The sequence below is a fragment of the Trachurus trachurus genome (assembly GCF_905171665.1).
Source record: "Trachurus trachurus genome assembly, chromosome: 13".
Taxonomy (NCBI): Eukaryota; Metazoa; Chordata; class Actinopteri; order Carangiformes; family Carangidae; genus Trachurus; species Trachurus trachurus.
The window spans coordinates 28187487-28206106 of NC_139892.1; the positions used below are offsets into that span (position 1 = coordinate 28187487).

The following is an 18620-nucleotide window of genomic DNA, read 5'->3' on the forward strand; positions in this document are numbered from 1 at the left end:
TGTTGAAACCTGAAGGCAGAAAGAAGAGTGGGGATGTTGAACTGACTTTGTAGTATGACTGTACATTTACAGCGCTATATTGCAGGCTAGGCAAAGCACATGGGTCTTTTTGGGAGCCGGTTCCCTTTGTAAAAAAAAAAAAAAGAAATAATAAAAAACAACTTTTGGGGAATGCGTTAGAGTTGACGGCCGTGCGTGCAGTTAGGAGTATCATCAGTCGAGCCATGTGTTGAACTGTGGAGACGTCGCTGAAGATTTGAAGAGGTGCCACAGACGCGTCTCAAGGAAACCGAGGACCTGCGGAGAAGTGCATAGCCTACATACGTTTGTTTTCCCCAGACTGTGGACTTCACTTCCTCCTCTGTCTGCCTCCGTGGGCTTCGTCCTCTACAGTAGTGTCGTGTTTGTGGAGAACAGCAGTGAATGCGGATGAACTCCGGGGGCAAGCGGGGATAATACCCGAGGAACCGGGAGTTCGGTCGGTCAGGTTTGCTGGATGTTTACACCCCGAGTAGCTCCGGGTGACCTGTAACTGTTAAATGGATCCTCTGTGTTTGTGGACATTGAAACTGGCTCTGGTCAGTGAGTAGGACCTCTCCGCAAACTCGCAGACACACGGAATAGACTTGGCTGTCATTTTGGACATATTTTGATTTTTTTTGCAGTGAATTCGAGGATTTGCGCGCCCGCCGTGGATGTTTAATATGCTAGTATGGGTCCGCTAGCGTTCATCCTTGTTGGTGGATTACTGTATTTTCAAGCTGATGGTAAGTTGCCGAACGGACTGATGAGTTAAACTTCTTAATGTATTTAAAACAAACAAACAAAAAATATCTCAGACTTTGCCACTGGTTTCCCTCCTCCTATGTTGGTTTGCAACCAGTTTCCTAAATGTTTGTTGTCAAAGAAATGATAAATTCACTGAGTTAAAAAAAAAAAATCTTTTAAATAGAATTATTTAAGTTGCAATGATTAAGTTGTTTTCAGGGGTTACTGTTAATAACTAGACCGATTTGATGAAAGTATGATTTACAATTGGGCATAAATGCACAATTTCGGGGGTTTTCTCGGAGTTTATTGAATGAAAAATTATAAGTAATGTATGGAAAAGCAATTGAATTCAACTCTTCCATCCACTGCAGCTTTCGCCTCTCAGGAGGTTAAAAATGGGGCAGAGATGAGTCGTTTTTTCTCTCTCTCTCTCTATGCAACAGATAGAAGCAGCGTCATACAGCTCCTGTGGTTATATTGGCCTACATATGTATGTATTATATCCATGAGTCATACGCATACCATGACATTGGAAGGACCAATATGAAAATATTTTTGCCCTCCGTTACTCTGTGACACTACAGTAAGTGCAAAGCCAAGATCTCTGGGTGTGATTCTCAGGTTCTGTTGCACTGGCTACAGGTCACCTCTCCCCCAGAGGAGGAGGATGGCGTCTTGTTACAGGGTTTTTGGATAAATGGCAAACAAATCCCAAACATTTTAGTGTTTTAAGGCGACATGGGTGAAAGACAAAGTAAGGTAGCACAAAAGAAAGTATAGCTCATACCTGTGGACAGGAGGTTCACTGGCTTGGGGGTGGTGTTTATCAGATGTGATACTACTGTGATACTCCCTGTCTCTGCACTGTATGGTGGATAGAACCACTGTGGTCATTTTGCTTTAGTGCTACAACTGGGCGTTGTGCTGTAAGCCGGCTTAAACCCAGGCCGGGGCAGTGCCCCAGTTTATTACTCCCATTTGTTTGATTAAACTTTAATAATGGTGATCTTGGTGATTGCAAATGAAAATGATTCTGTTTCATTCCTGCAGCCAAAAGCGTCAGCTCTTTATGTCCAGTCTGCCACTCGACTGCTAAATCAGCATTTTTTTTATGATTTTACAAGGCTTTGGCCTACAAGAGACGTGCTTTAATGGGGAATTAAAACAGCCTCAACTGCTGAGTTAATGTGATGACTTGCATCAATCACTAAAATAGGAGGGCTTAGGTGACAGAAATCGTGATTGGGATTGGTTCCAACCTGTGACTGCTGGAATGATGGGAGGGATAAAGATCTAGTACCTGTTTAAAATGCGTCTGATTTCATTTTTAGTGCTGCTTTTGATTTGGACACAACTTTTCATCGACACACAAGCCTGCACAGGGACTCATACTCCTGACCTGTCACACACTGGGACATTATATCAGCAGTTGCGAGGGATGATTCACATTTATGTTTGCTTTGTATTGTTTGTACAAGTTAGCAGTATGTAGTGCTGGGGTTTTGTTGCGACTGAATGCAAGAGCCTGCAAGGCCTCATTTTTTTCTTTTCTTTCACCTGTCAACTCTGGTTTTTGTTCTTCACAGCTGCAAGTTTTTGGTTCTGAGCCTTTCTAGTTCAAACCTCATGTCTTCTGTAGTTAGCAAATCAAGTCCCCTGTCTGTGGGATTTGAATATTTTTCTTTTCTCCTTTCTTTTACCTTTTTTTGTGTCTTTCACTCTGCTCAGCCAAACCCACTGGTTGCTAAGCAGTGGCTGAAGGCATTGCTAGCTGCCCAGAGGGAGAGGGTGCACATCTCCCCAGGAGCAGTGAATCTTCCCAATCATTTTGCCTGTCACCCTTTTTTCCTTGCTCCCCCCACCCCCTCCACCCATGGCAGAACTCACCCATCACCCAGCCCCTTTCAGAGGTAATCTGAGGGTCCTTAGAGAGGGAGGAGCTTACTCTAAGAGTCCACTTAGGCAGACAAAAAGGTCTGGAGTTGTATTCACTGGGCAGCATAGCCAACAAAGCCAAGCCTTTTGAATGGCGTCAGTCACTGTTTAGTGTGCTGTGATTAATACTGCTTGTGTGTAGGGCAAGGAGAGAAAAGGTGAGATGGAGACAAAATAGAGGAAGAGAAAGACTATGTGTTGGGTGTTGCCAGGGCTGGGAGAGAGTTTTTGGGATCTGAATTTAGGTTACCTAGACTTTTTTTTTTTTTTTTGACAATCAAGTTGATTGCAGCAGGAGATATTTCCAAGAACACAACGGTCAGCAGCTGTCTGGTTATCTCTGCAGCGCTGCTTTTGAAGCTGGATTAGAAGATGCTTTGCATAGTGGACGTGTACTCCTGACCCCGTGCTATTCTGAGATCTCCTGCATGCTTGTGTCTGATGTAGGAGCTGGTGACATCACGTCCATCCCGGGTGACACCCTGAGAGGTGCTGAAATATGGCCCAACTTAAATCCTTCTAAGAAGCTATGGAGAAGGCAAAGCCAGGTCTTTGATGCCCTCTACACTGCACACTTCTCCATCTGCCAGCAGGCCTGTGGTGTCACAGATGCTGAGTCAAGAGAAACTCAAACCTAGAGTGTGTCTGTGTATATATGTGTGTGTGGGTGTGTGTTGAAGGCAATGGAAGAGGGACAGGGAAGATGGAATGAATGTAATCAAAAATATAGAAATTGAACAACAAGTCTTTTAAGGGGAAATAGCGAGGACGAGGCTTTATTACCAAAGCACCCTGGAGACTAACAGCTCTGTTGATGGTCATGATTGAATGGGAGAGGTCTAGTATTGCCCTATAATGGGAAGTAAGCCCAGATTAAAATAGTCTAAGTGAATGATGACTCAGGCAGAAGTCATTGTGTAAGAGCCGTGGCGATGTCTCGTCCCAAATGTGATTGTTCTGCTTGAGTTGGCTGCGTTTAGGCGGTCTTATTGTAATTGCGGTTCATTTGCTGGAATGGGGCTGCTGTAATGATGAACCTTCATCTGAGATCTACAGGAAACTCTGCTCCACTGTCTCCCACGATCGCATCACTGTCACGGAAGCCGCTTCCCTCAACATCAAAGGGGCACTACTGTTTATTCTCTGATTAACATCAAAAATGAGTGGAGAGTAAAAAGACAAGAGGACTCGAGGGTGGTGATCGCGACTTAAGAGGAAGTGAATTACAAAAGAAACAAAGTAGTAGGGAGAATTGAGCACGTGTTCAATGGAAACCAGCTCATGCGGGCCGGCGTGTGTTTGTGTGTGTGCCTCTGCGTGTGCAAGCGTGATAAGTGTTACTTGACCAGTGACGTGGGCCTGTCAACTCCCATGATATTTTAACAGCCAAGTCCGGGCTACTCTGTGGATCGCGTTTCAGCGGCCATCACTCCACACGTTTAGGACAGAGCAGATTAGATTTTGAACTCTGCGTATTGCAAACTCTACTCCCCTCGAAGTCTGAAAATTCTGCTCTCTGATCACTCAGTAACAACCGGATTTCGCAACTGTTTCTATTCTCGGGTCATGCTGGTTAATTTTCCTTTACTTTTTTTCACAGTGCAGAAATGGGAGAGAAAATGTCAGAGTCAGACAATGCACATGGTTGGTTTTTGCTGTAAGGCCAGCAGAATGCAAGGGGGAGGTAATACCACTTCTCCCTGTTTTACCTCTGCTTTATTAAGCATCAGCCAAGCATACCGCTGACATTTACAGAGCAGAAAAAAGGGCCTAATGCCTTGATGCGTTTGCCTAGGGAGAAGAAGACAAAGGGGGATGAGAAATTAAAAGAATAGATGGAGGTTTTAATGCCAACAGGTAGCAACAGAGGATGTAACCTATATATTCCCTTATATGATTTATGTTTCCAAACTTCCTTGGTCTTATCCTACACACACATCTTTGCACACCTATCTGTCGTTGGCAGAGTCCATAAGGGTGGAATTCAAACACAGAGGGACGGTTGTACACCTGCTGTGGCAGTACAGTGGGATTGTGTGTGTGTGGAGGCCGGGATGCGGGGGTGGGGCGGGGGTGATGTGATGAATTGAACCGATGATTTCGAGGTAAAGCAAGCAGTCAGGGCCTTCACCTGTCAAACACACCTGTACTTACAGAATACACACCTGTGCTTACCCCTCTGGGCCCCAAGACAGATATAATCCTGGCTCTATTCTCTCGCTGCCCGTGTTTCCCAAACAGCCGATTAGGAGTTTGAGGCAGGACGACAGACAGAAAAAAAACATTGATCTCATACTCTTATATAATCCCTGATGATTAGATGATAGTGAATGAACCCTCATTGATCAATAGCAAATATCCAGCAAGTGGCTGTAACCCAAAGTGCCTCTGTGTAGGGCAGATTACTCGGTTTCAGTGCGGAATGCGACGAGCAATATCATCTCCGGCAGAACTTTGATTATTTTTTAAGAGCATGCCAAAATGCAGACAGGAAGTCAGGAGAGAGCACAACACAAGCCTGTGCTGGTTCACCTTATCAGTGTTTTCATGTTGCACGCTGTTCTGAAACGTTGTGTTTTGGGAAGCATCTAATTACTCTGCATCCCATTGCCCTCACTTTTTCCCCCTGGTTGGCTGTCTACCAGCAACCTCTAGGTGGAAGGGGGGGAAGTCAAGGTTGAATTACTCACAGACGTACATACAGCTACATAACTATACATGCTCATGGGCATAACCCACACACACACACACATTGAGAACACACGGAAAAACATAATAATACATACTGGCATGCATGCAAACATGTAGGAACTAGTACTTTTTTTCCAACAGGAACAAGTAGCCTACATAAAAGCACATGAGCTTCGGAAACATCTGGCACAGACATATGCTGTATGCATCCACATCCCTGTTTATAATTAGGATTACCTGTTTATAGCACACTAGCATTTCTAGTCAATTTCCAGCCACATTTCCTTCCTCCCTGTTTTCTCTCTCTCTCCCCGTGCTTTCAGTCAGTAACACACCTTCTTGATTCTTCACTGTCAAAGAGTTTGTGTGACAGTTGTACCTGAGCTGAGTGTCTCACCAGTGTCTGGAGAGATGAGGTCAGACCCGGTGATAAAAATGCATGAGCTGTCTCTCAGTGTGAGATGTGTGAAGATGGACAGCCAGAGCGCGACACTCAAGCACACATCCGTCACACGCAGCAGCAGTCCAACCGCTGCTGTATTGCCACTCAGAGCCGTAGAGCCACTGAATAAGTGTCTTGTTCCACCATCTCCATCCCCTGCGTGGTCTGTGGATCATCCAGCCATGACAGCTTGCTACCTTTATTTCTCTGTAACTTACCGGGAATGTGGGAGAATACAGACTCCCAAAGTTTGCACGCAAACACTCACTAAACCTGTTTGAGAGTGGAAACTATTAACCTGGTGGTCTTCAGGCTCTATCCTCCCCTTCCCCTTACAAACATCTGGCTGCCACCCTGGTCCAATATGAGCCATGCAATGCTGATATTGTTGAACCTTTTTATGAATTGGAAATATTACGTATAACAGCTGCTATTTTGCCAGAGTGTATACACATACCAAGAATAATGACAGCACATCACATTCATTATGTATATATATATATAATGAATGTGATGTGCTGTCATTATTCTTGGCATCTTCTAAGCAGTGATTCTATGTGCTAATATATTCTGCAGTATGCTAAATTATGGTTACTAACATTTCATTTGCTAAGAGTCAGTCCAGGCAGCCTGGTTTAATTGCATTCTCATCAAGACATTTTGAATGTAGTAGCACAAGAATTAGATCAGTAATAAGGCCTGTGCGTCAGAGCAGTGGGAATCTGCTCTTGTCGTCTTCCTGCTGTAAAAAAAAAAAACTGGCACCACACTGCTTTGTAAACCGAGCCACCGTGACCAGGGGTGAGTTGATTTACTGTATATAATAGCTCCTGGCTGCACGGTTGAAGTCTCAGTGTGGAACGTGGCGCAAGCCTAGTGTCACAACCATTGTGGTGGACAGAGAAAGAAAAAAAAAAAAGCCTTAATCGCATCCTTGAACCTTTGAACTCCCCAGTTCCACTGCCCGGATGGTGATGATTTTTTCTCAAGATCTGCTCACAGGCATTTGTCATTGAGAGGCCCAGTAACACCCAGGCAGTGGTAGAATTATGAAACGTATTGAGTGAGTGTGTGTGTGGATGTGTTTGTGAGCACTATTCATAACCATCACAGCCTATTGTTTTTTTTGCGTTAGCATGGGTATATGGGCCAGAGTAAATTGAACGAGTCCTTCATCCACTTATTGCTGGCACCTCTGACCCTGTAGCCCTAAGCCAGACCGGATGAAGTGTCCCGCAGAATCTAAATTTAATAAATCTCATCTTGACTCGCCATGCTTCACCTTTACAAAACACAAACAGAGAGCCATGAGGACCATTATATTACCTCGCACTGCTCTCCGAGTCCATCACTCAGCTCTTATTCCTCACATTCACATGCGGGGCTAACGGCTACCGGACCGGCCGGAGGTGGTGACTGTACCCTCATTGACATGCAGAGACACCGCAGTGTGTTCAGTACAGGTCATAAACCCACCGCACACCTCCAATTATCCACTCATCTCTCAACACAGTGCATCACAGACAACCTGAAGGGCTTCTCCCACACCCTCCCCTCCTCTTTTTGCCTTCATTTCCAAAGCAATAAAGGACTTATTTATTTCTCCCTCTTCAATCTGCAGGGGCAGCTCGGCAATGCAGGTAAAGAGATTACAATGCTTGAGGGAGAATCAATTGATGCCATTCATTTCATTGCTCTCCCCTCAGTCGGAACTGTTTAGAGTCGCCCACGGTTGAAAGTAGGGAATCGGTGAGGTGATGCTTGAGCCCGGTTGTGTCGACCTTCACACACACACACACACACACACGCATACATCAACACAAACACCACTGCTTGCTTGTCAGATTAGAAAGCACATTTACAGAGATTAAAATGGGTCCACCATCAGAGTTTTCCCGCTGATGACCACTGTGTGACGGGAGCAAGTGGACATTAAGGAAACTCAACGGCTCCTCTTGAGAGTGGGGAGAGTACAATACTAATCATTCAAGTCATCACTTTAATTTTCATCCGAAACGTTCACTTAACATGTACAAGCGCAACATCTTTAAAAAAAAATCAAGGCTGCAGCCACAGTGCAAAGCAGAGGCAGGAGAGCAAATGGCCGAGCACATCCTGATCAGAGGGATTCTGCCGGGAAAGAGAGAGAGGGATAAAGAAAGGTGCGGCGAGCTACATGCATGAGTGGCCGTGGCATCGGAAATCATTTCATCTGCATCACACAGTTTAGTGTCCCCACCAGTGGCCTGACAGTCTCACAGAGCTAGTGCGGTACTACTTATACTCTTCAGCTATTTATAGAGAGAACCCCCCCCCCCCCCCCCCCCCCCCCGCCTTATCAACACATAACACTTCATCATCAACAGGCCTAAACTGTTCTTATGTCCTCCCTCCTTTCCCCCCCTTTTGTCTTGTGTTTCAAGTCAGCAATTTGTGCTCTTCTGAGGCGGACCATCTGCTGAAAAAGAGATAACATCAGCCGCTCTGTTCATTGCAACTGATAGTAGCATGAAGAGTGAGAATGAGTTTAGTCTGCATAAAAAAAAAACAAGGTGGAAACAAGGCTGAAATGAAAGCTACGTGAATCAGCCCTTTTTCCAGCAAAATCAGATATTCTGTTTCCCACAGTTATCTATTTATATATTCCAAGTACATGGGGGGAGAGAGGGCAAATACACAGATGCAGAGTCAATACGACCCCATCACGGCAGTGCCTAAAATACACCCAGGGTGGAATTCTATCTGATATTTGTTGGAGGCAAGCATGGATGCAGGCAGCGAGAGGTTGAAAGCAGCTCCTAGAATTACCCTTGTGTTTGCTTTCAGAGTATAGATCTTAGCAAGAGAAGGGAGGGAGCGGAGGGGGACGGAGGGGTGGGGGGGCAGTATGCAGAGCACTGAAACGGAACAGAGCCTATCATGTGAGTCTGCTAGTTAGCTAGCTCAAACTCCCTCCCTCCCTCCCTCCCTCCCTCGCACCAGAAGATGAAGCGGAAGAATCTGCTCTGCACCTGTGAGCACCCTTCATTTCACTTTGCGCGTCTCCACCGTGAGGATTTTTTTTTTTTGCCGCGTATTCCAGGCCGTATCCAGTGGCTGGCTTTGTGAAGTGGGCTGGGATAGACTCCAGCAGAGTACAGCAGCAGGCTGTCTTTACTGACACCTCACCGAGATGAGCCATGCGTCTGGTATCGGGGGGTCTGCTGACAGCTCGCCGTAAAGAAGATGAATCTCGGGTGCAGAGCGGGGCTGCTTGCGAGTGTCATGGCAGGCCAGTGCAGAGGCGCGGACGACCAGTAACATCATTCCACCGCTACCCCCAGTTTCCCCCTGCTGCTCTCTCACATTTCCCCTCTGATGACATGATGGATATGACTCCGTCACCCTCGCAGCGAGGGTAGGATGTAACAGGACAGGGAGCAAGTGAAGTAGACAGAGAGATATCGGGAAGGAGAGGTAGAGATATATAGAAAGAAGGAGACAGAGTGGGAGGTTGATGAGAAGTGGGAGGCAGGGAGAGAATATATTTAAGAATGGACAACATAGATCTTATGCATAATTCATTCCCTCTGAAATTTCTTTGAAGTTTTCTTTTTTTTTTGTACAACTTTACATTCACTCAGCTTGGTGTGTTTCAGCACTTTCTGCTTGAAATGCCTCCACCATTACAGACTCCACATAACAGTGTTACTTGGCCTGAACCGCATTTTTTTTTCATGTTTGATGTTTTGCGGAGCCTCACTGGCTAGAACTTTTTTGCCTTCATCCGAGGTTGCCGTTGGTTACCTGCGTTCAGCGCACATGTCTGTTGGCCGAATAACTAATGTCTCTTTGGGGAGCCTTTCCTTTTATGCTGCTGTGAGGCTGTGCTGGGACTGGTGTGGTATTGATTCGGTTGGTGGGCTAGAATTTCTCTGGGGAGCTAATAAAAATAATTACAATAAGATCATCAAAGGCCTGACCTTCTGTTGCACACATGAATAAATATGTGACAAAGATAATAGAAAAGACCTCTTCTATGTGTGTGGTCAGTGTCAGTGGCGCATGAGGGAGAATGAATACCGACCGGATGGTGATTTTATCCTGGTTTTAACCAACATGTTTAAGTATGTTAAACAATTTATACACCTTCAGTTTCATTCCATTGGTAAATGTGAAATGAAATGTATTGTTCAGAATATGGGATAAAAACAAAAAAACAAAAGAGGGAGAAAGCATGCTCTAAACTGCACATTTCTTGGATTGCAAAATTGTATCCGATTGCAGTGAAGCTGACATAAGTAGCCTGGAAGAAAAGGCAGAAGAGATTCTGCTTCTGCTTCACTGATCCCTCTCTGATTTCATTCTCTGTCTGTGCGCTTGTTTGTTTGTTCTCTGGTTGCTGCTTTCCTCCAGGAGTGGATGACTGCACAGCAGTGGTGAAAAAGTAATGGTGGTGTTATTGCAGACGGGGGGGAAACACAGGATTTTTGATTGGAGCGTGTGCCCTGAGACCCAGTGAAGTGCACTCGCCTCAGCTCAGAGAGCACTTGATTGCACAGCACCAATGATCGCATTAAAAGGGCAACAGAAAGCCCATTTACCGTAAAGAGAGTGAGAAAGGGGGCCCAATAGGAAGCTGCAAATTGACTTTCACTTCTGTGAGAAGCTTAGTCTGATGGCCGGGTGGTGGACATGTACATGAAATTTTTTTTATTTGGTGGACACAACCACAGTTTGGGCTCCCGGGCTGAATGGGACCCACATAAAAAAGATACACACATGGAAGTTGAAACATTTCAGTTTTTGAAAGTGAAACAATTGGCTGTACATGCTGATATTATCCTGTCTCAAGATTGATGGACCTCTTTTAAAACCTATGGCATGGCATATAAGGATGTGTCTTTTAACCTTTGCTACCTTTACACCTGACTACCTTCACTCAGGAAGGACACTGACCAGTCACATCTGGCCCTCTGTGCACCCAGCTCGACTTTTCCTGGCAGTGAAAGGCCAATTGTAGAGGCATCTGCTGCGTTCATTTCCACAGGAAAGAGGAGAGCAGATGGAGACTCAAGGTTTAAGTGATTAGAAGGCAGTAGATTGGAATACAAATTGGATTTAAAGAAATTAGACTGATAAAAATCGAATGGAGTCACCGCAGTTCGGTTGTTGTGCATGCGCACTGGCCTTAGTGGAAATCCACTGCAGGGCCTGTGGATTATGGGGGGAAACAGATGCTCCAGGGAGATAAGAATAAATGTGCATTTGACACTCCATCCGAGGGAGATGGGGGTCTTCATGTCTGTCCTTTATCTTGCCCTCCATTTATCAATGTCACGGTGTTAATTACTGCTTCATTTATTAAGCCACTAACTGCCAGAATACAAACTTGTCTCTCTGCCCCTGCTCTGACAGGGAAAATGGCTCCCAGCTAGGTTACGGTTACCTACCAGTGGTGACAGAGATAGGGCGGAAACAAGCCAGTGGCAACCTGGCTTGTTGTTGCACCATCTTCAGTTTTCCACATAATGCCAATGAGGTTAGATCATGCGCTGTAGGAGCACGATATCTGCCCCCACCCCCCACTACAACCCACTCACTGTGGCCCCCACTAAGAGCAAGACACTAGTCCTGATGAGTAATCAATGAGAGGGAAATGGAGGGAATTAGCCCAAATTAGGAAGAAGAGAGAACAGACTACCTCCTGTTCAGGGGTCAATATGCCACTGTCTGATGTCTGATCCCTGTTAAGGCAAATAGTGGACTAGTGCACATTAACACAGTAAATGCATGTGTTTGCATGAAGCTGTGTGTGTGTGTGAGAGAGAGAGAGACCTTGTGGACACACATTCACTTCCCTCAGAGTCTTTGAAGTGTATTTTGTGCTGATCAGTGTTTTTCTACCTAGGCCTGTCCTTTTGCCCGCAGACTTTTGGACAGAAAAGATCGGGTGCAGCTTGTCCCAGTTCCCCCCTCGGGAGACTCAGATATGAGGACTGGTGGAACATGTGCAAACCCAGTCAAACAAAGAACTGGAACCACCACTATTTTGCCTTCACTCCATGTTGAAATTAGCCCTTACATAAGCACAAAAGGCCTACGTGGTACACTGCTCCTCTGTACACCAGACATCGTTGCTATTACCCCACCGCACTGCCCCGGGGAAGGGCACAGTCATCAACTCAGCTCAATCACATACACACCTGCAGCAGCTAATTTTAAGACAAAGAGCTCGACTTCATACAACACTGACTGGTTAACAACTGAATCAGAGTTATTGATGCATATTGAACATGGTTCAAATGAAAAAAGGAGTATAAAGAGACGGCTGTTGGAAAAGAAAAGTTTGCCGTATTTTCCATTCCCTTTATTGTGTCTTTGATTGGCAGATGCTGGATCAAACTCTTTGATTGCAGCATGGTTTCCCATGGCCTCTGTGATGTAAATGTGTGTGTGGCTTACAGCATCTTATCTGCATGGTTAAGACTTGGTCACAGACACACAGAGCAAGCACTCTGACTTGGGGAGCATTATCTTAGCTGCCAGACCCCCAGAGCTCACCCACTGCAAGCCCTAATGAAAAGAAGCGGGCCAGGGTTTTCAGCCACGGGGGGATTAGCATTTGACATGAGTCTGGACCCCGGCATTCATATTCACATCACACTACTACTGCTACAACAGTAGGCCCCGTAGTTTTTATGTGTTTGCACCCCAATGAAAGTCAAATATATGATTTGGGTGTGCGTGTGTATACTTCACATGTACACCGACTGTATGCCTCCATTCACTGTTCACCCATGGGTCCAATTACCCACAAGCCCTTGTATATAGGGTTGAGAGGAGCAGATGGCTGCTTTTTGACTAGCCTGATATGGTGATTAAAGGACTCAATATATGTCCTTTACATGCTTCTAACCCAAGACAACCATTAGTTTGAGTGTTCAATCCATCTTCCAACGGGTGCAGGTTGTGGAGACAGAGAAAAAAACCTAACTGTCTTTGTCCTCAGCACCTGTTTTTGAATGGACGTTAGTTGTAGTCTGCAGGTGAAAACTTTGAAGTTAATCAAATTTGATTCGGTTTGCTGGTTCTTTGTAGTGGTTTATTCCAGCTGTTTTGGTTGCTGCATTTTCCATTGCCTCATTTCCATAGGCACCGCTACTGTATTAATGCAGACCATTAAGATGATATTTTCTTCCTTCAAAGAACACAATGTTAGCTTTACCGACATACTCGTACACAAAGACGCTGCTCAGTGGTTTGTGGCTGTGTTTGTAAATCAGGTCAAATATGCACAGAGAGCAGATAATCAACATATATTTTGGACAGCAGTTTTCCTCGGAGGCATGCACATCGTTAGACAAGAGGAGACTTTGAAGTGAAGAAGTCGTAGTTAATTTTTCTCCTTGGCCTGTTTTTTTTTTTTTTTTTTAAACATTGAAGTCAAGTCAAATGTATTATATTTTTAAAGCTCAGTGTCACAAATTTGCCTGAAGGGGCTTAAGAATCTGCACAAATATGAGTCTATTCCTTACCAATGGTTACTATTTATTTCATTTTTTAATAAGTTATTCCATACTGAATTTTTATACAACTGTGTCTGGGCCAAATCCTGTAGCTCCCTCTGTGGGATCTTGATGTCCTTCCAAGCTAAGTGGTTTATTTAATCTGTGGCTATTAGTTGTGTTTATTTATTTAACCACTAGCTTCCAATTTTCCTGTTGGAAGTCGTGTTCATGGAAGAGGCTTTTGAAAGCATGTTTGATGAAAACATCCAAGAGAAACCAGCCCGCGAGTCTCAGTGCTGTTCTTCTACTGTATGATTAATTGCATCTCTTCTTTTTCCCTCCAGGATCCCGTCTGCGCCAGGAGGACTCCCCACCCCGGATTGTGGAGCACCCCTCTGACCTGATAGTATCCAAAGGGGAGCCTGGCACTCTCAACTGTAAAGCAGAGGGACGGCCAACCCCGACAGTGGAGTGGTACAAGGATGGAGAGCGGGTGGAAACCGACAAAGATGACCCACGTTCTCACCGCATGCTGCTGCCCACCGGCTCGCTTTTCTTCCTGCGCGTCGTTCATGGACGACGGAGCAAGCCAGATGAGGGAGCCTATGTCTGCGTTGCCCGGAACTACCTGGGAGAAGCTGTCAGCCGCAACGCATCTTTGGAAGTAGCATGTGAGTCAGGACTTTGTCCCCTCTTTCTTCTTCCTCATTTACCTCCAGATGTTAAAATATAGAGTCAATACAATCTGATCAATACAACAAAGTGGAGAAATGAAGAAGACTGGATTTACATTGATGTTTTATGTATGCAAAGACTATGTATAATCAATGTTTCCCTCAGTACATAATGGTAAATGTTGTGGAGGAAATAACACACACAAATCAACATTTGATTTGAGGTGGTGATGATAACACTATTCTTAGACTTTCAATTTACTCTCGGTGTGCTATGGACAGTGGACTGCCATCTTGATGTGTGTGTAAATTAAGGTTTTATTGTATTTGTCGCTACACCTCTGAGTTGGATGCGAAGCTACCATGAGACTGTATGAGAGGGGCATGATGGCGTGGCAGATGGGTCTCCCACAGGTGGGTGGGGGTGGGACGACAGGCACAGATCAAAGTCCTGATGGACATTTGACACAGGCCTCCTGGACAGTGTTGGTGAGCTATGACGGGCAGAACCTGAGCTGTGGGTCGAATTACCTTTGAAGATGAGACTTCCCCCGGGGGGGGGGCTCAGGCTGGTCTTCCCACAGAGCGGCTCCCAGACCTCAAACTGCCCATGAGGTGGAGTGGAAAGTCTTCATGTCCTTCTGTTGTTTTAACTGGCGCTACTTGTAGTTGTATAGCCATGTGTTTCAGACGAAGTATAACATGGTTTTTAGTGGTGTGCACTTAACTTTGGATGATCCACTTGGTCTGTGTGATTTGAGCACTGAAGACCAAAGTGTATGAATATAATGAATATGATGTGCTATTGTGTTGCTCAGATGACTACAGTGGTAGTAGGATGGGTCTTGTGATTGGGAAATGGGCCGTGTGTGTTGGTGGAGGAGGAGGAGGAGGAGGAGGAGGAGGAGGGGCTTGGTCTCTGCATCCGATCCAGTCCCCTGCCCTCCCGAGGGCCTTCCAGCTGCCCCCAGGTGCTAACTGCGTGACAGCAGCTTGATCTATCGATCGCTGTAAGAGGGCTCCCCCAGCCTAAATGAAAATTCATGAAAAATTGATGAAGTCTCACGATTATTTTATTTTTCCCCTCTCACACCGTTTCTTAGCCTTTCTTTTTTGTGTTTCTCTCTCTCGTGTAATTCAGGTTGCGCAGCAGAGGGGTTTGAATACAGAGGTATTGACTATAGAGTGGCTTAAAGGTAATAGGTGAGAGGTCAGGAGGCCGGGAGTCGAGGGGATAAGGAAGAGCCAGCAAGGTGAAGAAATAAGAACACACATATGATGGATATTACCAGTGATGCTGGGTTTGAGATAGAGGGAATAGAGTTTAAAGCCTTGGGCCACAAACAATAACACAAAGCTGTACATTTTTATCAGTTGAGCTGCAAAATAGGCCCACCCCACCCTCGGCTTCCACTTAGGCAAAAAGATTTGATTCAGGTTTAGTGATGATGACACATCACTATCACTGTACTGGCCAAGTAAATACACAAACACCCAAATCTTGCTGTGAGCAAATATCTTAAAATGTGTACCTTAGCATTTTTTCTCACTTGTAAGTTTTTTTTTCTTAAAGGAGAGGAAACGGCTTTTTGACATCTTGGCATTTAACTTCTTCTACACCAGCACAGAATAACACAGCCAACCACTCCCAACGTAACCCTTAACCAAGACCAGCTCCACATTTCCATTTAACTGTCCATCTAATGATGTCACATCATGCACTTCTATAGGTAAACCAGTATTGGCACCACACCATCTCACACAGTTTTTCTCATATTGACCTGACCTGACCTGAGCAAGGACACTTGATTGAGATGAAGTGTAGGCGTAGTGCCGGAGGATCAAGTGCAGTTCAGCAGAAACAGTTACTATGTCGCTTTAGTATGAAGTGCAATGGAGTTTCATTAAAGTGCCATCACTTTTGATATCCACTATTCTAGCATGAGCATATCGAAGCCGATAGAAGCGTTTTACAGTGAATGGAAAAAATGAGCAGAAGATGGAAACATGAATAAGATATGATGAAAGGCACCAAAAATGGACACAATCAGTGCAGCACTTGTGTAACTTAGCTCAGTTGTTTTGCCCTAGCGCTCCCTCTCTCTAACTGTCTTATATAAACAGTAGTATTAGACTTGTTAGTCTTGTAAATGTGCAGTGGTAACAGTTTAAAAAATCAAGCTTCCTTTATTTGTAAAATACAAAAACAGTGTGCTCTCTTTGTTTATTTTTGTTTTCATTGAAATTAGCCAATAACAGACCCCAAACAGCAGAGAGAGGGCAGCGCTCCATGCCTGGATTGTTGGGCCCTGGGTTTTCTCAGCTTTCTCTTTCAGCCAGGTCTTCAGGGGGGCTTTGGGGGCAGAAAGAGGTGGGGTGCTAAATCCTGCTGCATTGGCTTACCGTAGTGATTAGCTTTATCAGGGCCTGACATCCGTCTGGTGATTGTAATACCAAAGCTAATCGCACAAGAAGAAGAAGCATTTAAATCTATATCCCTGTTAGACTGGGTTTGTGTTTATGATATGTCTCAACCCCCCCCCCCCCCCCCCCCCCCCCCCCCCCACACACACACACACACACGCAGACTCGTCTTCTACCTCCCTCTCTCCCTCCCTCGTATTGAACACACCTTTGCCTCCTTCCGTTCACGAGTGGTTGAGCAGGACCCTGGTGGGATAATTGAATTGCGGCTCTGAAACAGATTGAACTCAGTGTCCACAGAGCAGAGTGGCGCTGCTGCATGCAGGACGTCCAGCTGGGCAGCTCTCACCACTGTCTCTGCGGGAGGAGGAAAGGTGGAGTGCAGAGGAAGAGGGGGAAGAGGCCTCTTTTAGAGGTGCCTCTGCATTATTAATGTGGGCCAGATTTTTTTTGGGGGGGGGACTTCTACAGACTGCCTCTGCTACGGTCAGTGCTCCAACCATGTCTCCTTTAAGTATTAGCTGCTGAACACGCATGTGGATGGACAAGAGCATGAACTGCCTTACATTGTTTAAGTCATGCCTGTGCAGAGTGTGAGGATAATGCCCCCGACTTCACTTTGCTGCATTTGGAAGATATTTAATCCGAGCTTTTGTTGTTCACTGTCCCTTTTTCTTCAGGAGACACAAAACTTGTAAACAAACTGCCTAGAGGGTATCTGAGCCGCCTTCCTTGTAATCTTATTCCTCCTCCCAGTGCACTCCAAAACTGACTGCGGGGCCAGTTATGGGATGGATGTGCTGCATATAAGAGGGGATGTGCCCCCTTTTCTCTTTTCAGAATAAACTAGGTCAATGAGCAGGTTCATAAATCATTGTGAAGCCTGTGTCAGAGAAGCTAGCTGCAGCCACCGCTGCCGAATAAATTGCTAGCACTGCGGATATCTATGTATATGTAAGTGTGACAAGGCACACCTGGGGCGATAGGCTCCTCAGGAAAATGTTAATTAGCCCATCTTTTCAGGTGGATGGGTAGCATGCGTACGCAGTGCTCCAGATACCAACGTGCGGGGTGGACAGTTGCACTTTAAATCGCGTGTCAAATGCGATGCAGGCCATCTGACATGTATGTGTGTTACATGTGTGCGCATGGCAGAGGAACGAAGACACCTGAAGAACCTTGAGGTTTATATCTGTATCCTTTACTCCTTCGTTTGTAACCTTTAAAAATGCAAATGACGGAGAAATTAAACAGATGTCTTGGGTTGGTACTAAATGCCACTTGGAATGGGATTGGATGACTGTTAAAAAGGTCCTTTGATATCATCTAATGTACCGCTTCTGCAATTAAGTGAATCGTTAGGTAGCATTTGGTGCTCGTACAACAAGGTAATTAGCAGGAAAATAGAGTTGGGAGAGGTGTGAGTGCTGAAGAGAGGAGGAGGGTACCAAGCTGTTCGTGTTGTGTCCAGCATGAGGGGAAGCTAATAAAGGGACTGGCCAGGAGGAGCAGGCCAGGTGGGGAGTCGGGCTGAGCTGTGCTGCCGAGCCTTTCACAAGCTCATCTGGACTCATTATTCCATTTCAGAGATGAGAAAATGGAGTGACGAGTGCACACAAACAACACACCGGCGGCGCACACGTAGGCTACACAAACACCTGCCCTCGCGCTCCTATAAACCCCGGTAGGCCGTGGTCTAATCTGCGCAGAAGTCCTTGAGAAATAATGAAGGGTAATGAAGGAAGCAGCAACAATGTAGCCATTACAGCGTATTAGTGATGCATGCTGCACTCCAAGGGAAAACACCAAAACTTAGCAGTCTCTAATTTGTATTTACCGTAAATATGTTTTACTGTCCCGGAACATCTTGATGTGTCTGTTTCTTTATGTGATGGGATGCATAGGACAAAGACCTGAGGAACAGTCTGAAACAACTACATTTTTTGTTGTTGTTTTGTAGCAATTGGGTAAAAAAAAAAAAATGTTCAAGACATTTGATTGGCTCATGGGGCGCACATATAAAATACATATAAATCTTTAAAGAAATTAATGACATTTTGATTGTTATTCTGCAGTTTAATTGATATTTCTCACTGGAGGTGAGCAAGAGCAGAAAAAAAGCAGTGATGTGACAGATGAAAAGCAAAAAGCACAGATGCAGAAAAGGCGGGAATGTTACTCTGTGATAAGAAA

General features: G+C 45.2%; 1 protein-coding gene across 1 annotated transcript in view; it reads left to right on the plus strand.

Moving 5' to 3' along the window:
* Positions 1-712: 712 nt before the first annotated feature.
* Positions 713-18620, plus strand: part of robo2 (roundabout, axon guidance receptor, homolog 2) — a gene marked incomplete at its 5' end in the record, with an annotated part of 156892 nt that continues 138984 nt past the window's right edge. Inside the window, 2 exons of the mRNA XM_083984825.1 lie at positions 713-767; positions 13674-14000. Of these exons, the coding sequence (XP_083840951.1) occupies positions 713-767; positions 13674-14000 (382 nt within the window). The remainder of the gene's footprint in view (positions 768-13673; positions 14001-18620) is intronic.